Below are 22698 nucleotides of genomic sequence, written 5' to 3'. Positions count from 1 at the left end.
CCGTCAACATTTACTGCTCTGCTGTCTGTGTTCTCATTTTGGTACCCTTTCCCGAAGCCTTCCATTGTTCCATCCATAGTCGAGTGTTTGTGCGAACAACATGTTTCGATCAATTGTGAGTGAGATTGTGCCCGTAGATATGTGCTATATTAATATACGAAGGACTGTACTAGGATAATATGTGATCAAATGAACATCAAGTGCGATTGTTGATATTCTGTCTGACCCGATGCTATTGTACCGTAGATTCTCGTGACACTGTTCACCGTGTGCTTCGCCGGTATCATCCACCACCGGCAGGACGATGAGGAGGTGGCCGAAACCGAGCATCATCACAACATTGACCACAAGCATGCGACGTCACATCAGAGCTTCAAGTTTCATCACTTCCACGCCGTTCCGGTCTATGTGAAGAAAGAGGACCAGCAGTTCCTGAAACATCCGGTCGAGGTGTCCGGGCTGAAGCACAATCTCAAGGTAAGGTGTGGTGGGATGAGTTCGAACGGAATGCGTATGTGTGTGGTTATGCAATAAATGATGACTTCTAAGTGTAAAATGACGATACAAAAAACAATAGAATGATCTTCAGCTTTAACCATACCGATTAAAATGAGTGAAAGCTTCAGTTTTGTGCTAATATTCCACATCAAACATTGACAGTGGCAATATTTTGCTGTGTGCGTTAGTTGTTCTCCAGTGGCAATTAATGTTGAGCGGTGTTATGTGTTTCGAAGGTATTTCCCAAAAACCATGAAATGCTTATCAAAAAAATCTAACAAATTCGAGAAATTTTACACTTCCGGCCAAAAGTATAGAATTGCTTCAGTAAGTCGTCTGTTCCATTTAGAATCTAGCTACACAAAATGGGTTTTGTTACGCTGGACAATTACACAAACATTTTCAATTCGGTCAAATCTGAATATTTGTGGATTGAAACTTTTTCAAGACATCGACATTCTAGCACATCCCGATGGTAATGGTAGCTAGCTATGTTGTACTAGAGCTTCACCAAGAACTTCGTGTGATTGAATAAATGACAAAATTCATTGCAGGAATCACGCTTTCTTCTAAAATTATCCATTTATGGTCGTTCCAATGATGGAAGTATTAGTTTTTACTTCCACTTCTACAGATGCCTTGCCGAATCAACAACTTACAAGTGAACTAGGTTTAACGCACGATAAACCTGGTTTAAAAGTTAGGCTTTGGGGAAGGAATCGACCCTAAGAAGAAGATTGAATAGTCATTTTCGCGCCTGAATCGCGCAAGCCGTATAACTGAATAGGTTATGGAATTTCCTCTCATCATTTCTCTGATCGGAAGGAAAGGAGAAAGAGGGAGAGGAAATCACAAGTAGTTCAAATCGCTTGCGAGAAAGCTTAAAGCTCTTTATCGCACTGGATTAAAAAGTCGTGTATGTTACTAACTTTTAGTCGCCCAGACAGTTTTGTCTCTGTAAGGATAGCCGAAAACTCGAAATCGCTATTGCAGTACTACTGGGCAGTTACATATCAGATAATTTAAGGATCGCATGAAAATGACTCAGCGTGCTGAATAGTAACCATGTGATAACTGAGTTTGCAGTGACCAATTAAATCTCAAGCGTCAGCATACCATAGTTTTGTTTAGAAAAATGTAACAGGTTTTTGTCAACAAACACTTTTGTTCTACGACCAGTTTGTATATTTGTTGCAGTGCTCTGTTAAAGCCCAAAACCGGATCTTTTTCTTTATCCAACTTTTTGAAATTGCAGGTTAGCAGTGTACGTCTGCTCTGGCCTTATTTGGCCCATTCATATCCAGTAATACCGGAATGTCCGAGCGCCCAAACGAGGTTGATAGTATTGTCAATTCTAAATTCTTCTATTATAACTTTACCGGACAAGCTCTCTTGGTGAGCAGATTATACCCCGCACATAATCGATGATTTCTGCTTGGAATACAGTGCAGTATTTACCTAGCGAGTGAGGTTATTCTAATCTCATTTCACGATAGTAGACACCAGCAGAGTGACAGGATACATGCGCTTGTTGTTGTCTCTCCATGTAGCCAGACAACAACTTCCAAAAGGAATTTTTATGTGAAATGTCTCGTTAGGAAAACTATAGTTGGGAGCACGAAATAACCTCACCCCATGTTACCATTAGTGTTCACAGCTATATATGACTGGTACTAAGATCAACATGATTATTGTTTCAAATATTAGTTATCTGCAGTCTATATGCACATGAAAGTGCTTCTTGTTTAAGGTGTATATGTAAAGGTTTAATATTTAAAACCACCTCAATAACCGCAGTCAGACTTTTCTCGAACACGCCAATCGATGCCATGAGTGACAATCTTTGCAGATGATGATCGCTGTGACATTAATGGATGCAGAGATGGTTTGCTCATCAGTGTTCGTTGAGAGAAAAGAGCTATCACACGCTACACACGTATTTTCATTGAGAGTGCGAGTGCGCGCCGGTAGGTCTCTTACACACAATGCCATCGCACGATCTCGGGCATCTCACACAGCTCGCTTCAGAACTGTGCACAGGCAAAATAAAATGATAAAATCAGTTCTCACACAACTGAAATAGACGAAGAAATGTGTACGCAGCTCGCACAGCTCTGCGTAGTTTACAGTTGTATGCGCAGAGCTATGCACAGTGTTATGAGTGAGCAGAATTTAAATAAAGCACGTTTAAAGAGGCAACATTATTTGATATATTATATGACACGTAGAGATCTATATTGGTAATTGGCATCCACATCAAAGATTTTCTTCTTTAACAAAATAGTCAACTTCGTATTCATTGTTTGATTATCATGTTCAATGTTGATATTTTTGAAATTCAACTTCTGAGAACAAAAAAGCAACACATTTTTTTTTAATAGCCCGCCTCTTACTCCCACACCAAAAAGCTCACAAACGGAGCCCCCTGGTAGTGGACACATCAGTTCTCAGCGTACAAAAAAAAAGGTCAGCACAACAAAACAAAGTTACGAATCGCGGAAACGCTGAGAACAACAAAAAAACAATACGAAACCGACAAAACACAAAATTTGACAAGAAGCTACGGCGAGTACCCAGCGGAAAAGAATCCTTTTAAGGGTCCCATCGTAGCTTTGCAGGAAGCTCATAATAATTTAAATTTATTTATTACTTATTGCTAGAAAAAATGCATTTATCAATTGTTTTTATTTAAAAAAATGTTAACCAATTATAGCTAAAGGAATAAGCTCGATTGGTGGTGAACGAAGTTTATATTAAAAATTCTCCTATTTTATTTTTTAAAATTAGTTTCAATTTTGCTTGGAAACGAGTGCGACATGTTATTTGCTTTAAATCAGTAGGAAGCTAGTTGAATAACTTAGGTCCGATGAAAGAAATGCGTCTTTGACCAAGGTTCGTGGATACTCTGGAGTATAATAAATGATTGGCTTGTCTGGTGCTGTGAGCTCGAATTCCTGTCGTAAATTCTATATTATTATGAGCAATAGTATTATGCAAAGCATTGTGGATGTACATTATTGTTTGATAGTTAGTCAACCCAAGCAAAGGTAAAATGTTATGGGCATTATTATGGTATAACAAAATAGTAGGGTACATAAATGGTTTTTTATAAATAATTTTAAGACATCTGTTTTGAAGCGTTTGTAGCTTTTTCAGATTCGAAATACTGGCACGGCCCCACACAGATACAAGGTAGTTCAGCAATGAGTGGATGTGCGCATAATAAAATTTTAGAAGTACATGCTGAGGAACAAAAGAGCATACTTTACGCATAGCCCCACATAACGATGCAACTTTTCTCTCTATAGATGTTATATGCTCAATCCAGGAGAGTGTGGGGTCTAAGTGAAGTCCTAAATATTTGAAGCAGTTAGTTTCCTGAATTACAGACTGTCCCATTCTTGGGTCTGGATGCACGCCTATAGCTCTTCTAGATGAACGAAACAGCATATATTTAGTTTTTGATAGGTTCAAGGAAAGAAGGTTTTCGTTGAAATAGGTCGTTAGTGTTTTTAAATCCGATTCAATGTCGCGTACAATATCCAGGCAGTTGTTGTTCGGGTAGAACAACGCGGTGTCATCCGCGAAAAGACGAGGAGTCCCTTTTAACCCGAGTCTACCTAGGTCATTGATATACAATAAAAATAACAGTGGTCCAATATTACTGCCTTGGGGCACTCCTATTTCTATTGGTCTATGAGAGCTACACGAGTCTCCAATAGATACGAATTGGTTCCTATGCGACAGATAGCTACGAATAATATGATTTGATAATCCTCTGATACCATAGCATTCTAACTTCTTAAGCAGGATTGAGTGATCCAGAGTATCGAATGCTTTTTTTAGGTCCAGAAAAAGGGCACCAACAATTCTTTTACTATTAATTTGACTAATGATGGAGTCAATTAGTTCGGTCATTGCAATTAAAGTGCTGCAGCCCTGTCTGAACCCATACTGGTAGTTGTAAATTATGTTGTGTTTGTTCAAAAACTCGAGTAGTCGAGTGATGAGCAATTTCTCAAGAATTTTATTGAAAACGCACAATGTTGAAATTGGTCTATAGTTGGAAGGTTGGTTTGGATCACCAGCTTTGAAAATTGGAATTACTCGGGCTATTTTTAAACAGTCTGGGTACCTGAAAAATTAATCAGCACTTTCCCCTAACAATGATAACTGCTTTGCGTTTACATCACACAAATTACAACATGCAACTTTAACAAGTTTTCCACTTCCGTTATCAATCTACTTTCTCGAAAAAGAAGTTCTCGACCACACTTTCTGGCAGGAGCGGATCTAGAAAAAAATTTCGAGGGGGGGGGGTCCGAAATTTTGATTTTTGAATGAACATTTTACAATACGTTATGTGTAACAACCTCATTTAATGAAAACCAGTTTTGGTGGTCAAATTTGGTTTGCAATGATTTTAAGTTTGAAACTAATATAAAATCGAAACTCATATTCAAAATTTCTCACCAAGTTGAAAATTTTCGAAGGGGGTCCGGGCCCCCAGGACCCCCCCTCTGGATCCGCCACTGCTTTCTGCTAACATGCTCTTCGCCATTTTCACATCAGACAAAACGCACGCATTTACCTGATTGCTGCTGTTTACTCGATGAGATCAGTTTGCATTGAAAACAGACGAGTTCAGCTGACTGTGCGCAGAAAACTGTGCACAGAGAAGTTTCCATGAGCACGCAGAGCATGCTGCTGTGCTTTCGCATATTTACGAAAGATAAGCTATAGAGAACATCTCACAGTACAGCAGCGAGAAGATTTTCGACCGCTCACACAATATTGCCCTCGCGCAGTATTATCCGGTTTGTAAATGAGTGGGCTTCGCAGTGGTAGAAGTGAGAAACAGAGCTGCGCGCACAATTTATGGAAGATGTGCGAGAGTGCGCATATATGATGTGCGCCATGCCATCTCTGAATGGATGTACGATTGTCCAATAAATCGAATAGATTTATTTGGGCTTGAGACCTCGAGTTTTTCCGAAAGTTCGTCTGCACTGACCGAAAAGCACGCCCGAGTTCTTGTCTCTAAACTCAATGTGAGCAGACAAGTTTAGTTTTGAATCCAATATAACTCCAACGTGCTTGACTTGATCCGTACACAATAGATCAGAGTCAAAGAACTGCAAGGAAGGACCCCGGTTGTTATTTGCTTCGTTATTCGTGTTGCGAAGTTGTGACACCACAGCTCGACAGCTCTTATTGCTTGTTGCATTAAGTCAAAAATTGTCCCAATGCATGCATGCATGCATTAGTCATTGAGTTTCCTCAACAAGCCGTCGGCAACCTAGTTCCATAGCAAAGGTGATAGAGTGCCACCGTGAGGACAGCCGCAAATATTTAACTTCATTATCACTGCTGATCTCAGTGACGAGTAAAGAATGCAGTTACAAAGCAAAGCGTTAATCCAACCCGAGTTAAATGCAGGCTCTCCATGATCATGTGTCACTTCCACAATAGACTAGAAAGACATACTGTCAAAAAAATCCTCAATATCTAGAAATACAACCAAGCTAGATTTCTTGAGCGAGAATGCTTTTTCAATGTTGCATACAACCTCATTGAACAAAGTGATCGTGGATTTCCCATGCTGATATGCATATAGAACGCACAAATTTTTTAGAATATTAAATCCCTTTTGCAGTAGAACGGGAAAGATTACATCTTTTCCAGGCGATTTGTTTAAAGCAAAGTGGTTGACCGATTCAGTGGTAACCAATGAGTTGAATGGCCATGAGTCCGAATCACCAGAATGGGATCTGTAAATAATATCCCGCTTTAAATTTATACAACTTACCAATACTCAGCTCTTGCAAAACACTTTCACTTCGTTATGTCTAACACAGGGGGTGCCTATCGAATCATGAAAAAGTAGATCGGTTTCCTACATTATAAATATTTAGATAGGCATTACTGTTATCCAGATTGATATTCGAGCTGTTCCAAGTGATGTGATGAGCATTTACATCTCTACCCTTGGTGAGCGGAAGCCCATTTCTGCTGCAATATGATACAACGCTTTTGAAATCATCAGATGGTAATGACTCGTTATGCGACAAAGATGTAGAGGATAACGGAGTAGGGAGAGCGTATACTACTCACATAAGCCCCGTACAACGTTTCCAAATAGGCAAAACCGTGATCGATTTTTTTTGCCCACGAAAAAACTATTTTCTATAGTGTCTTCAGCAAAATTTGTCTATAAAATATTTTATTAAAGTATTGGATATTGTTTAGTTTTTGTTTTTTAGTTAAACTCTGGGTAGCCGGCTACCGAGAGTATGCTATAGTTTCTTAACAAAGGCAATTTGAACTCCACACAGTCGGCCGCCAGAGTATTGTCTAGAAAAGCTAATCTTCTCAGCGTGATAGACCAGATCACTATTTATTGCAACAGCGTTTAGACAGGTTACGCCTTTTCTTCCCTACGATATATTTATTGGGTTGAAAACTATAGAGTGATAACGCTTTATACAGATAAATAGTTCTGATACTCCGAAATGTTATGAATCAAGGAAAGTATTTCCTATTTTTCATATCGAATTATTCGTAAACTACGCGTATACGAGCGATAATAACGACCATTGAAGGGAAATATAAAAGGTTGATAACCTGATGCACGAAATGGAAGGAACTTGACATTAGATGCATAAATACAGACGCGGCAAATTTTCAGTATGTGTTCCCCGTGATCATCGGTACTAGTCAGATTAATTTTTTTTGGGCTGATCTCCGATCAACTATCCAGCTTTTTACGTGCCATTATGGCGGTCTAAATAATTTGTTCGTAATACGTTTGATTGTCCCTTTCTGACAATAATCGTTTACGCCATCGGACGGCGCCGGTGGTTGAGTGGTAAGCGTGACCGCCACTCATCCCAGTTGTCCTGGGTTCAATTCCAGCCGAGGTCGTTGAGATTTTTCTGAGGTGAAAAATCTCTGGTCACGTCTTCCTTCGGAAGAGAAGTAAAGCCGTTGGTTCCCGGTCCATGAGTTGATGGATCGATATCTAGTCCAGATAGTGGAGTCACCTCTCTGGCGTCGGTAAAGAAGAACTAGAATCCAACTTTCTATACTTACTAACAAAATATCCTCTTCCCATGATACTTGTGGATTGTGCAGTAGTATATACGGCCTCTAGCAAAGCAAGTATCGGACTAACCATTCCTTCCCTTCCCTTCCGCGATCTACGTTCGGGCCTGGCCGGCGCCGGCATTGATCAATAAAAAAACTAGGATTACCAGGAGTTGCACATCGAAAGATGTTTTCGCTACTCCCAAGCACAAAATATCTATTGATTCCCTGTGCAACTTCAGCTAGTCCAGATCGATGACGGAGTAGCAGCCAGGGGTGGTCGCACAAGCTCAAGTTCATAATAGCTTACGCCAGCTTGACAGCAACGCCCAGTTGAAGATGTCGGGCGTTCATTGAATAAACATCCAACGCAATGGACTAACGTAGGATGACTTTCTCTCACTGGGCGGATGACGTAAACGATTATTGTCAAAAAAGGGCAATTAAACGTATTGCGAACTAAACAAGTTAGGCCGCCATTATGGCACGTAAAAAGCTGGATTCATCTTTACGATACATTACGGATTTTCGCGCCTGGATCCGCTCGCACCCTATCATTCTGCGACTATCGGCAGAACGCTGATAACACCCAGTCGTCGCTGGTCTAAGGACCAAATGTAGTGAAGTCAATAGACTCGCGTGGAGGCATGAAATAGGAGACTTGTAAGAACAATGTTATCTCACAATTTAACGACCGAGTCTGTCCCTTAAAAAAAACAATCGCTAAAAACAGCTTGTTTTACCATCCCCTTGAAGGCTATCAATGCAAAGAGTTTACTTTATTATTTACCGAGTTTGAAAAAAAAGTGAAAGTTGTGTAAAGTGTATCTTCCGCCATTTGTAGTATGCTTCGATCCTATTGTGTGCGAGGATATAGTTGATTCAATTCCATTTGAAAGTTTCCATGTTGTGCGATAATAAAGGAAACATACGTTTATGAATTGATATTCAATGCAATGAGTAAATGCTTATGGCCTGTTTAATTTACTTTTGCGTCCCCGTAAATTTTCAACCCATTCCATTTTTTTTTGGTCAGGTCATATAATCTGTTTCGGCTTTATACGGATATTCTGTGGGTGTGTATTTGAGGGCCATTAAAGCCATCAAGCGTCAACAATTTGAAGTGGTGATTCTCCATAAATACTTCTAGGGGGATTAATAAACTTTTTTTTAAAAAAGATGTGCTGTATTATGTTATAAAACTTTTTCGAAGATACTAATCCTCCAGAGTTAACGGTTTCGAAATTGTGTGATTTTGATCGCAGACAACTTTTTTTTTAATTTTGATTATAGAGGTTTTAAGCTTAGGGTCATTGGCCTCTTTTCGGGTTAGAGAAATCTCTTTTGAAAAAATCTCTAACCCTCTATGCGGGATTGAGAATCGAACCCAGGTGAGCTGCGTACAAGGCAATCGTTTTACCAACTACGCTATAATCGTCCCCCCCTCCCCCGTGAAAAACTGTTTTTGGACATGTATTTCGGTATTCTTGACTTTAAACGTGCATAATTCGAAAACGTAACTAAAATCTAATTACGCCATTCAATTCAGCACTTAAATGAACAGCATAGCATAGCCACTTACTTAATTTTTTTTGCCTGGTCTAATTACAATTACACTGGGTTCTATTTCTATACAGTAATTAGTGATATAAAAATTCTTCAAATGATCATAAAAACCTATACTGGCGTACCAGAGACAAATAGAAAACGCTGATTTTCATAATTGTTCTTCCTGACAAACAAAATTCTGTCCCAGCACTCTCAAAATGTTTACTTTGTCGAGTAGTTTAATATATTTTTTTTATATAATTCGTTTATTTGACACGACTCATTTACAAATGTAAAAATAAAAATATAAACAAATATTATTATAATATTGGATCTCGTGTGCACAACCTTTAATTGCGAGCGGAGACCTTCTTTCGCGGGGTTTGCTGGCAATCTGCATTCGGGGGGGGGTCATTTAATTCTTTTTTGTCTTTCACGTCCAGGTCGAAGCCGGCTTGGTGTCCGCGATCAGATGTTTTCCCCTGTTTCTTGCACTTATTGTTGACCAGCGTAAATCCGTCCCTGTTATTGTTATCCTTGCCAATGTTGCTTACAGTTGATTTCGCTGTACTGGATGCTTCTTTTGTGGTTGTGATTATGGTCTGTGCAACTGCTGCCACAAATTTGGCCACCGTTTGTGGTTCAGGCATTGGTATTGAAAACTCTATTTTGGGTTGGTTTGCCGTAGATGAGTTGGCAAACGGTTGAGATGCGTCTTCCTCTGCATCTTCCGCGCAAGGTTGTCCATGATGATCTGTCTGATTACAATACTTGCACGTAGGAGTTTGCCCCTCATGGGTGCATAGCGTAGTTTGCATAATTGTAGTTCCGTGAGTTTTGAGTTTTATTGTCAAGTAGGAGGGTATAGGCATTTCAACCCGCATCCTCACTAGAAAAACGCCGTTAGGAGTACCCGGGAAGGAGTTTCTCCAAGTATCAGGTGTAATGGATTCTACTTCTCCGTATTGCGACATGCATTTTGCAATTGGCTCAGGAGGGGTACGAGGTGATAGGTCATATAACCTTACATCTATATAATCATTCTCAATATATACGGGATTCTTAATTCCAACGTTGTCACTTTCAACCACGTGTTTTAAGTTGCTTTTCAAAACGAAACGCTCGGCTTGTGCTAACGTGTTGAATGATATTAACACTGCACTGCGAAGATGATGATACTGAAGGTACAAGACTTCCGCAAGCCTAAGTTGCATTTTTACCTTCAGAAGGTATTCCACTTCACTAAAACTCGGTCGTTTTAAACAAAATTTAAAGTCAACGACCGCTGCGTTGGGTCGGAGTAGAGCTTTTTCGTCAACTTTACCCATGACGACAAGAATAATCCGATATTTCCTTTGTTCTCGAGACAATGCTCACTAGATCGAGAGGCCTGTTGTTCACTTGGCTCGATTGTACGTCTGACTGCGGCGGAAGTAGAAAGTAGACTGCTGACTTTAATATATTTATCAAACTGCTGGTGATTCAGGAACGATCATGATTTTATATTATAAAAACAGGACCGTAAACAAAAATCATCATGGTAATTGTGTTAACTTTAGACATTTATCGGTGTTGTTTTTTGTGACTTCAATCACGGTTTTCGAGATTTTAGAACATTGCGGTCACAATCTGGTTTTCATGGTTACGAATTAGTAGAAATCAAAAATTTGTCTTGGTATTTTCTCGTGAAAGATTTAATAAAATTCAAAATATTGTTCATAAACACTTTCCTGCCTCGTGAATTCATAATATGTTGGTCACGATTCCACCTTTTATTCTCGTGATATAGTCACAAAATTATAAAATACCTGTTTCATTTTCATGATATAATTTACAGAATATGAAATTTTGTGCATTGTCTTAATATTTTCACAAGACACGAGACATTTTGACAGGGCTCAGAATAGTATTTATCGATCTATGATTAATTTGGTGAAATGGTTCTTGATTATTAATATTCTTCAAGATCTATCTTTCGCGCACGTACAAATTTAGAAGACGTTTACAAATTTTACAAGTTTAGAAGACGTTCTACTCATTTGCACTTTCATGTAACTCTAGTCATTGTCGTGAATTGTTATCGTTGTCAGTTTCCCAATATTTGGAATATTATTTATGGACTCATTTCTGGTCAGTAAACAGGTTCATGAAATATAATATTATAGTGGCCGACTGCTAACAACCAGTCATAGGAAATAGGATCAAGCAGCAGATATAAGAAAATAATTAGGACCTCATTTATTTAATAAGATTCAGTGTGATGGCTGAAATGAGAACGAGAACTGTGCGGTCAAAAATACATTACAGAGTTACAATTCGTGTTTGTGAAATAGTGCATACAATCAAAAGACACAGATCGATTACACTTTCATGGTCCAGTTCATATTACTCCGCGGAAAGAATCACGGAGTAAGTAAGAATAACATATCACGTAAACGCGAAGAGAAATACGGAAATCATTATAAAGCAGGTAGTAGCATCAACATGAGTCACATCTCAAGCAACCAAAAGTTCGGGTAATACTTTTTTTCAATTCGTTTATTTGGCATTGCTCGCTGCGGTAGCTTTGCGGAGCCGGAGTTTCTTAATTATAATACATTTTATTTATATATTATGGAGAAATAATCAGTCCTAACAAAGGTATTTTAAGAATAATTTGTTGCCAAAGTTGAGCAAGTAGTGGTTGTAACGCTACGGGTAATACTTAAAAAGCACACTTTAAAGTTCTTATATTGTTCTTAGCGAACTTTCAAGCTGCTTAAACTTTAATAGAAATTGAAAGCCTTGCTTAAGCCACAATGCACTAAAACACCAATCGTATCGGAAAATTACTCAAAACGAGTAGCTTATGCAGCTCCCTTGTGCGGACTTTGGCTACTTGCACGGAAAACCGACTCATCACAATTTCAACGAAAAAGTAGTTGATTTTTTGTTTCTGTCTAGTTGATGTTTGGGCTTTCAAAACAATAATCTAGCACTGTTGTTTTACTGCTATCAACCTTAGTCTGGCTACGAACGTTTCAACTTGAAGAGCTTACCAGGATTAACCAGGATTGTAACGTTTGTACCAGCCTGGACACAGACGCATATGCCATTACACTACCGTTTTAGGCACAATTAACTAACCTTCATCTGATATCAATGTTGATTTAAACTAGTTCATCGTTAAATACAATATATTTTAAAACGATGACGCATGAAATACTCCGGAGGTCAGTTATAGCACACGTAAAAAGAAATATGTTTCTCATAATGGTATCTTTTTTGGACTGAAATCTCAAAAGAGAAGAAACGGCGAAAGATATTTACAAATTGCTTGTAATTGCTTAAAGAATTTAATTTCGGATGGAAGGTAATTTTTAGTTCTTTTCTATTTAATCAACCACTATTCAGCATCAGCACTACAAAAAACTTATTCCACATCTAGTTTGGCATCACAAGAGATGAAAAATAATTATCATATTGTAACAATATGCGATATAGTTTAAAAAATCCGAAATAAAAAGATTTTGACAATTTTTCCAACTCTCGCTGATAAAACGACAAAAAAGGTTTACGATTTCATTGGGTCTTAGGAGCGATACTTTTTGAAGTCACACTTTTAGCTTGCCTTTTTGACAGTTAACCCAAACCGAATTGAGCGCCATGATTTTTGCCAGTATTTTTAATGTTTAAATGACATTTTTAGATAACTTACCATTAACATAGCAAGTTAAGGAAAATTTATTAACTTTCGTTTACTATTTGTGTTTCCAAAAATAAATAGATGTGGGTCTTGTTAGTACTATATTGGATGCGACACCGTTTTTAAAGCAAGTATCTCAAAATGGCGCTTGGTCCACTTTGGCTTAACACAGGCCATATATGGTAAAACAAAATATCTATGAAAAATCATTCCTTATTTTGAAATATTTTTAATGATAAACTAGTTAAAACTGACGATGAGGTCAATTGAATTTCTATCAGACTTCCCTTAAATATCGACAAGTTTGTACCTGTGTACAAAATTTTATGCATGCGTTCAACCTCAAAAACGCTTCATCTCGATGTACAGGTTCTGCTAGAACATCGAAACCATTCGAACGATGTGCAAACTCTAGTTCAAACATCCGTGTACGTACACCGGGTGCATACACAAGAACGATTCCAACAAGGCAAAAAGAGTCAACGCTAGTGATGATGAGAGTAAGAAAGAGAAAACTGGTACCACGAACCCATGTGTACGCACACCGTGTACGTACATGGGGTTCGGTAGTGCAGACGAACATATGCATGTATTTTGCTACGAAATAGCGTGTTTGAGTTCGTACACCACCCTTCGTGTGGTGTGGTTTGATATGAGCACAGAACATAAAATTTTCGACTAGGTATGTCTAATAGCTGAATTTGACGAAGTCTATTCGAATATAGAATCGAATAGTAGCACAAATTAATTCTTTGATGAGTGTATCAGCAAATGGCTTCACACGAAAAATGCTTGACCCAAGAAAAATCAAATGAATAATTTGAATAATCAAACACAAATGTTCATTTCCAGATCGTCCACCCCGAAACCGAACACAGCCACGGCCATGGATTGACGCTGGAAAATCACAGTGAGTTCGATCATAAACTGCACGGCGGACACGGATACGACCTGGGCCATGCTGGCACCGAGCACGTCGCCCAGGACTACAGCCACGAGTACGAGCATCACTACGGTCATCTGGACGATGGCGATGAGAGCTAGACTGCCAGCGAAGCTCATACCGGTTGTAGGAGCCAAAGCAGATCGGAAGGGAAGAGCGACCACGGGAAGCAACTAGTGGCGCCATGGCGTGGCACCTCCTAAGCTGCTTTCCATTCGAGGACGCAGCGAGAGAAAGTTAAATTTATAAATGTGATATAGTCAGTTACTGGATAAGTATTGAAAAGTTCGAGTCTCTGCTTCGAGAAACGAATTGTAAATTATCTAATTATGAAATCATTCATTGTTGTTTTTCACTTGTTGAACATTTCCCATCAACATTTCTAAAATATACAATTAAATCGTAAACTTGGAATAAAAATATGAATCCGAATCTGTTATATCGATACTGTCTAAAGGAGTGTTCTCAACAAAAGAGGCGGCGACTAGTGTTAGGGATGTGGAAATCTCTAGTAAACAATCTTCGACCGTAACAAAGCAGTTACGGATATACGATAACTTCTTTTGGTGTTTTGTTCAGCCACCACGAAAACATTGTATCGTCAAGTATGACAACGTTAGAGTAAAGCGACCCGTGTATATGTGTATATGGATGATGACAATATTGAGGTAGAGCTACACGAGCTATCTTCGCGCGCTTCCGATAGGTTTACTGCAATAATCATGATGCAATACGAAAAGGTGGAGTTCGATACGTTTAAAGCCTGATAAAATTTCCTCTCAGTTATTCCTAACGATGTTCGTGTTACGAAAACGCGTAGGACCTTAACTACTCCTTCTAATCTGACCTAAACTACACCACCAAATACGAGACGTTACCAGATCTTTAATTAGACATATTCATCTTCAGTCCTACTCGTGCTGTTTCGAGTTTCAGTCGGGTGTACAACTATGCTACCGACTTCATGTTTCTACCGATGTCGAACGCCATCCTTCAAGTGATAAGTGCTCAAGTGATGAAGCCTGCGTGATAACTACCAACAAATCTTTTTATCAGTGGTGAAAGGCGTCAAAATTGGATCTGGGATTGCACTTTCTTGTATAACGGGGTGATGATCAGATTCAGATTGACAGATTCGTCTATGCACCGTTCAAATGTTTATTATAAACTCTTCTCTTGTTCTACTCCAGAAATTCTCAAGTGTCGCTTCAGTAAGCTCCTCTTTTCTCTAGCAGCGCTGTTTCGAGATGCTGTACATAGGCAATCGCGACGGTATCTTACATCGTTCACTGCGGAGAGCTTAGGACACAGCTTAATGACCACTAAAGTAGTGGTCCCTGTCGATGTTAACGCTCCGATACGCTCTTACGCCAATAATGTACGAAAAGTGTCATCCATGATTCAGTACGTAGTCGATTCGAGTGTATGCTTGCTGAACAACCCCAGATACGCAGAAGGCGCTGTTGGAAAAATAACGCTTTCTGGCCATGTTCTTGGAGATGGTCGTTTCTTATTTGTTTACTGGTGGGCTACGATCCTTCCAATAATCGGTCTGAATTTTACCACGGACTAACAGACATAACACTATGAGGAAATTCCATCAAAAATATCGATCCGCGGATTTTACTAAAACACTAGCTCCACCTTTTATACACCGTCCCAACCACTCATTTGCAAAAGGGTTATCCATTAGGCTCAGGAACAATTTTTCACTAGTGGTCTATCCCTTGTATACTTGCGCATATATCAGTGAAACCATAATCTCAAATGCCACAGTCCCAACTAAAAATATTTTTAAAATAACCGTAAAGCGGGTGGAAAAAATTTGGTCGAGTTAGTCTATTACTCTGTGGTTTTACCTCCTGTCCAACATGAGCATTCAAGTCGTCGATGATGATCTTGACATCATGGTTTGGGCATCGTTTTCACGCTCCAGTTTTTGTTATCATCGCTACTGGTGGGGGTTTGATCCTCAACCGGCACATTCTGTTGCTGATCGGCCACGATTAGATCTTGCGCTTTTGCATTCAACCCAACACCATGAATGCTGTCCCTAGTTCGTGTGTGTTAGTGCAGCGCTGGTACATGGTGTTGTACCCGCAAAAGACAACTTCCAACATACCTCCGCTACGATTTCGAACTTGAGATCTCTCTCTATATAGAACAGAATGCAAATTCTCGCGATGAAGTTGAGACACTTGCAGATCCATGTCCTAAGTGTCCAATCAATAGTCCGTTTTCATCGCATAGATCTAGTCCGATTGAATTCATCCAACATTTCTTGCTGAACATCCTGAGCTGTTTTGTTTTACAAGCGGTGTAAGGCGTAACTCTCTGCTCTGACAGCATAACACAGTGGCGAGAAAGTGACGGGAAATAATTGCAAAATTCGTTCTTAGAGGTTTCCACCTATGATGAGGAAAGGAGCTTCAGACCGATCAGTCTAACATCCTTCGTTATCAAATCGGTGAAAGGTTTAATTGACCACTAATTCTGAGATTTAGCTTAAAATTGTGGGAGGATAGGCAAGACAATGGGAAAACAGTTTTTCTTTCGGGAATAACACACACGGTTCTACTATCAGCGAAACACTAAAGGACAGTTTTTTTAACTGTATTGTCACACTGTTGAATTAGGAATGGGTAACTTTTCTCTTGCGATGCTTGTGTGTGCGAGTAAACGAAAAAGTGGTGCCTGATGAAGCATGGTGATTCGCCCACTTGCCTGTTGCACAGGGTGGTTCGTCGTATGAGTTGGGGTTTGACACAAAATGAGCGCTAACCGGAACGTACAACCGCACCGAAAATTTATCCGAAGAAAAAACATTACCGGTTTGAAAAACGAATAATCAATTTACCCAACATCCACTGGGCCCATAAACTATGGGACAGGCAAGACAGTGGGACAATAGTTTTGCTTTCGGGAATAACACACGCGGTTTTACTATCAGCGAAACACAAAAGGACAGTTTTATAAAATGTATTGCCATACGGTTGATTAGGAATGGATAACGTTTCTCTAGGCGCGGTTTGTGTGTGTGCGAGTAAGCAAAAAAGTAGTGCCTGATCAAGCATACTCGCCTGTTGCACAGGGTGGTTCGTCGTATGAGTTGATGTTTGCGTCTCTCCGACAGAAACAGCACCCGCTCCATGCAATGCGACATCAATATAAACCGAACAAAATCTCATATCATCCTGTTACACAATGTTGTTTATAACATTGAACAGGCTTATTGTTTTCCGAAATATTCGGGTTGTCTTCGACAACGTGTCTTGGTTATGAGACTACTTATATATCACAAACTGGATATGCGCAATGCTTAGCAATCGACGCCTGTTCTTATAGGTATGACAAGAAGAGATTGTATCTGCGGATGTTGGTGTGCTGTCATGACTTCAATGCAATCAGATCGCTGATGGCTTGAGTTTTGATATAGTTAAGGGTATTTTCAGGGGAGATAATAGTTTTTGTCGGCACTGAGATTATCGTGTTTTTATTATAGTTTTGTCTGAAATGTATTGGAATAGAAAAATATAAATTTTACTAGTTACTCGGAAAAATCATTAACGAGTTATATGTTAATACCGTACTCCGTGAAATAGGCTAAAAAACTGAAACAAATATAAAAATAGAAAAGAAAAACTCACACTTGTGGAGTATTTACTGACGTTGTTCTTTTATTTCAATTTTATCAAGTACTGCCACATAGCGTACGTAGCTTTTGGTAAGCTTATACCATATTTCAAAATTTATAGTATGGGTCCTATTCTCAGTCACGTCACCTAGTGATTAGAAGGAAATTTTCTTCTAGTCGCAAAAAAACGTGACTGTGAGAATAGGACCCAATAGGACGAAGTAGGTCACATGGCATTGCCGTATTCACGAGATTCAGTGGCCGGAATAAGATCTAGTCCCGGTACAAGTAGGATTTCAAGTCTACAGATGATACAGTCTAAGGTAACAATAAAAATACCAATGGGCTAAGCTTTCTTTATTCGAAGCTAATATAGTTTAGTAATGATTATAAGCAAAGTATAAATAAATATCTATATCATAGAAGCAATGCCAAAATGTACTCCCAAATGTATAACCTATCATACAAATCGTACTTAGACATCCTTATCTTGCTTTTTCCTCTCCAGCAACCGTTCCTCCAACCTATCCAAACGATCGTTCATAGCGCGAAGAGAATCCTTAATGCCGGTTTGAATTTCACTGTAACGCTGCATTGCAATTACCAGGCTCTCCTCCAGCAAATCGTTTGCTTGTTTCTGTTCCGCCGTCTTTTCCGTCATCGTTTTCAACTGTTCGCTAACATCCGGTAGATTACGAAAGTATTCCGCTCCTAGAGTCGGCTCGAGAGCTTTAATCTTCTGCAATGTTTCGAACGTTCCAGCGAGATCGTTGGCAATGGTGTTGATGTAAATTTCTTTTGCCCTAATATCCTGTTCTTCGTCTAGATACGACGGATCCAGATACGCTTCCAACTCATCCTTTCGTTTGAACACTTGCAAAATGTTATCTCGGGCACTTCCATCGGCAAGGTGCCCCGTACTAGCTGAGGGCAGAAACGATGCAGCCGACAGTACCGAATCCGTTAGGTTTTCCACCTGACTGTCGCCGGTTGGTAGCGGGCCAAGCAACTGGTTCAGATTATCGAGACGCGATTCTATCAAGTTCAGTGATTCCATTTTTCTGTGAAAATATCAATTTCATGACATCATGCCCGGGAGTTGTAAGTAGTCTGGTTTACCACTCTACTGCAAACTTTGGACCTCTAAACTTACCAGGTCGTAAACTGTATAACTTGTTTACGGCAGAAAACCTTCACTATAAAATTTTCAAGCAATATATTATGGAAAATAGCAACTTGTTCGGCCTGTAGAACAGGCAAATCGGCTGGATTCCGTAAAATGTTTATTATAATTATTTGCGAAACACAACTCACGTAAATTTCACTTTGCAGAAAATAAAAACCGGATTTGTTTGACAGCTGAAACTGCTCGATTTGAAACCGAAAAATCCGAAAAGCGATTCGAAACATTAGAGCTGTGCAATATTTAAACACGAAACTCTAACAAGAATTGATCAAATGGCCTAACCGGATAGAATCACATCTAGCAAATTGATTATTTTCGATCAATAAAAAATGTGTATAATTCAAGGTCAATACGTCAATTTCAAAGATGAAATCAAACACTCAGTTATTGTTTTACATTATCTATTTAATTCAAATTTATCAGTCTAGATAATGTCCCGGGATCATAGAAAACTGAAATTTAATATAACACGAAATCTTGCTTTCAAATAACGGGACTGCGGGGTAGTGCTAAATCCCTATCGTTAGCGATAAGAATATTTTCAATCATAGGTAAATTATACAGTCAATTGAAGGCGCTCGAACTTTTTTGAACAAGACTTTTACCAACGACACGACCTGAAACTTCATGAAATCTTTTGAAGAGAAAGTGTGCGAGTAATTTACCGCCAGTTACCAGTTCATTGAGTCACCCCTCGATACGACCAAAAAATATTTTTTTCAGCAACACTTTTTGTTTATTTTATTTTCTGTTGCTGTATAGCAACCATTTTATGTTTACAGGTAGCGTTCTTTCGTTCGATGTGGAAGGAAAGACAAGCTTTGAAATCCCGCTGAATCGTTTCCCAGTGTAATGCCGGAAAGAACGAAGTTACAGTCGAATTTCACCGGAACGATGAAGCTCCGGTGAATTTGATGGAAATGCGGTTCCACATTCCAACAGCGGAATCGGCTGAAATTGACCCTGTCGAAGCATTCCAGGAGCAGGTGATGAGACAGGCTTCCGTAATTTCTGCGTCTGGTGACGCCGGTGACGCAATTGCTATATTCCGAGAGATACATTGCCTGACACCGCGGGGTCGCTACGACATTAAAGTATTACAGAGCTTTTTCCAGCTGCACGGTAAGACGTATGATTTTAAGATTCCGACGTCGTCGGTGCTGCGGTTGTTCCTGCTGCCGCATAAGGACAACCGGCAAATGTTTTTCGTCATTTCGTTGGATCCGCCGACAAAGCAGGGTCAAACTCGTTACCACTTTCTGGTGACGCTATTCCAGATGGACGAGGAAACAAACATCGAATTACCCTTCACCGAGGAGGAATTGAAGGAAAAGTATGAGGATAAACTTACTAAAGAGCTCGCTGGACCGGTGTACGAAGTACTCGGAAAGATTATGAAAGTCATCATAAACCGAAAGCTGACCGGACCGGGAACTTTTATCGGGTGAGCTTGGCTTTATTTGAATCCCTAACGGCTTAAGTCGGGCTAATTTAATTTAAATATATTTTGCCTCGTTTTCAGTCATTCGGGAACTCCTGCAATTGGATGTTCTTTCAAGGCAGCTGCAGGTTATCTCTACCCACTGGAACGAGGATTCATCTACGTCCACAAGCCACCGGTTCACATTCGTTTCGAGGAAATCACATCGGTGAACTTTGCTCGCAGTGGTGGCTCCACTCGAAGTTTTGATTTTGAAATCGAGCTAAAAGCAGGCAACATCTACACGTTCAGCAGTATCGAGAAGGAAGAGTACGGGAAACTGTTCGATTTCATCTCGTCCAAGAAATTGCACGTGAAGAACATTGGAAAGGATGGCAAAAGCAACTACAAGTAGGACTTTGCCGATTCGGATAATGAGGCTGAACCGGATGCCTATCTGGCGAGGGTAAAGGCCGAAGCAAAGGAGCGAGATGATGACGATGACGATGATGATTCGGAAGAATCGACCGATGAGGACTTTAACCCGAACCAGGCAGAATCGGATGTGGCGGACGAGTTTGATTCAAATGTGGAATCTACCTCCGATGACGACTCGGATGATGCTGGTAGCGACCGGCTACGGCCTTTATGATGTGGATGAACGCAAGTCGGGAGAAGATAAAGAAGGACAATCCGGGAATCTCCGTCACCGAAATTGCCAAAAAGGGTGGTGAGATGTGGAAGGATTTGAAGGACAAGCATGAATGGGAACAGAAAGCAGCCAAGGCAAAGGAGGAGTATACAGAAGCATTGAAAGCCTACAAGGAAGCAGGAGGCGATGGTGGCGGCGGAGCAAGCGAAGATGATGGTGGAAAAGCGACCAAGAAGAGCAAGAAGGAAGCAAGTTCCCCCAAGAAACCTGCTTCGGCTACGGCAATGAAGGGAAGCGGCTTCAAGAGTAAGGAGTACATCTCCGGCGATGACTCCAGTAGCAGCGGTGACGATGACAATAAGATAAACATAAAACCCGCAAGCAAATTCCATTAGCCATACTTATGAAATACATAATCGTCTAATGGAATCAATATTGTGCAGGTTCATAAGTCCTGACTTAAGAAATTCTTAAGCCTTTTTTCATCAGTGTAGTGTAACTGTGCTCGAAATGTTTTATTTGATTATTTTTATTCAACAGAAATCTGAAAAATCCGACTCGGAACCTGAATCAGAAGCGTCGGCAAGTGAATCCGCCGAGGAAGAGGAGGAAGCGGATGAAGCAAGCAGCGACTAAAGTAAACTATCGGGAGCGAAAAATGGATTCTCTTTGACCTAAATATTCTCACGTTTGCACAGTTGGATAATACATAAGTGCGTAATAGACACCAAGACAATTCAATGTAAAAACGCAGTTTTATTTACGTTTCCGCACTTTTAGTCGCACTTATTATGTGCGCAATGCGCTATAACAACTTTAAAGTTAAACTTAAATGTTTCTGTAACGGAATTTTCGGCATGCTTTCCCTCGCGTAACTTTTCCAGTACGTCTACTTAAGATATGCTGGCTTCACTGATGGCATTAAGATGTTTCGCATCCGACATGTCAGTGACTTTATTCCAAACACTCTTAACATACTCTGGTGTAACATCATCATCGATTGATGTACGGAGAATTGATCCTTTTCCCCTAACAAAATGGACCTATGTGGCCCAACCAGCTGCACTTTCAATTATTGCCCCCGTATTCTGACAGGATTGATGACACAGATAAGCAACGACCGGAGCAATCAATTTAGGTTCTGAAAATCAAAGAAAAAATGAATTTACTTCGCCAGTTTTAAATTCAATGAAACTCACTAAGCTCATTAAACAAAACCTCTGGAAGTATTCCCTCGGTCATCCTTGACGCAGCTGTTGGAACGATTACATTGCATTGAATGTTATTTTTAGCTCCCTCGATTGCGACTGTGTTGGCTAACCCGACCAATCCTTGTTTGGCGGCACTATAATTGGCTTGGCCGAAATTTCCATAGACACCGGAGTTGCTGGATGTCATAATTATTCGACCATAGTTCTGTTTTTTTCATGATCGCCCAGGCAGCTCGCGTCGTTAGGAAACTACCTTCCAAGTGCACATCATGAATAAGATTCCAGTCCTCATCGGAAATGCGAGCAAGACTCTTGTCTCGCAAAATTCCAGCATTGTTAATCAAAACATCAACACGGCCAAATGCTTCCATTGCAGTCTGAATAATTTTATCCCCATCCACTACGGAATTGTAATCTGGAACCGCGGTTCCGCCAGCCGCTCGGATTTCCTGTACCACATTATCGGCTGCATTCGATTTGCCCTGACCGTGAAAACTGCCACCCAAATCATTCACCACAACCTTTGCACCGCGGGAACCGAACAGCAAGGCATATTCGCGACCTAGACCAGCACCGGTAACGACCACCACTCGGCCATTGTAGCGCAGTTGATTCTCGTTAGCTGATACCATTTTCTCTCTGCACCCAAGCTGATTGACCTCTGGAATGAGCAAATTCGGTGCCGGGAAGCTTATTTGTTCACCAATAATCATAAAATTAATTTTAAAGAATTGAAGATTCCAACCAGTTTATTTATAGTCACAATATTGTAACCATGGGTTACTGTTATTAGAAAAAAAAATATAGCAACAGATTCGTCAGAGCTGCTAGTTTC

At 39.9% G+C, this 22698-nt stretch overlaps 2 protein-coding genes and 2 pseudogenes across 2 annotated transcripts; 2 read left to right on the top strand and 2 right to left on the bottom strand.

The window, feature by feature from the left end:
• Nucleotides 1-4: 4 nt before the first annotated feature.
• LOC131681601 (histidine-rich glycoprotein) lies at nucleotides 5-14046 on the top strand. The gene is made up of 3 exons (XM_058962493.1): nucleotides 5-115; nucleotides 247-477; nucleotides 13670-14046. Exons 1-3 carry the CDS (start codon nucleotides 101-103, stop codon nucleotides 13859-13861), a joined length of 438 nt encoding a protein of 145 aa, XP_058818476.1. The 5' UTR covers nucleotides 5-100; the 3' UTR covers nucleotides 13862-14046.
• A 3672-nt stretch (nucleotides 14047-17718) lies between these two features.
• On the bottom strand, nucleotides 17719-18748 carry LOC131681600 (uncharacterized). The gene is made up of 2 exons (XM_058962492.1): nucleotides 18548-18748; nucleotides 17719-18455 (listed from the first exon to the last, which is right to left on the bottom strand). The coding sequence occupies exon 2, from the start codon at nucleotides 18449-18451 to the stop codon at nucleotides 17870-17872; it is 582 nt and encodes a 193-aa protein (XP_058818475.1). The 5' UTR covers nucleotides 18452-18455; nucleotides 18548-18748; the 3' UTR covers nucleotides 17719-17869.
• A 542-nt stretch (nucleotides 18749-19290) lies between these two features.
• Nucleotides 19291-21388, top strand: LOC131684618 (FACT complex subunit Ssrp1-like; annotated as a pseudogene).
• Nucleotides 21389-21421: 33 nt separating this feature from the next.
• On the bottom strand, nucleotides 21422-22495 carry LOC131681599 (peroxisomal multifunctional enzyme type 2-like; annotated as a pseudogene).
• Between the last annotated feature and the right edge of the window lie 203 nt (nucleotides 22496-22698).

Source organism: Topomyia yanbarensis, chromosome 2, assembly GCF_030247195.1.
Source record: "Topomyia yanbarensis strain Yona2022 chromosome 2, ASM3024719v1, whole genome shotgun sequence".
Lineage (NCBI taxonomy): Eukaryota > Metazoa > Arthropoda > Insecta > Diptera > Culicidae > Topomyia > Topomyia yanbarensis.
The sequence above is the reverse complement of the archived record's forward strand: the minus strand, read 5'-3'. Positions and strand labels throughout refer to the sequence as shown.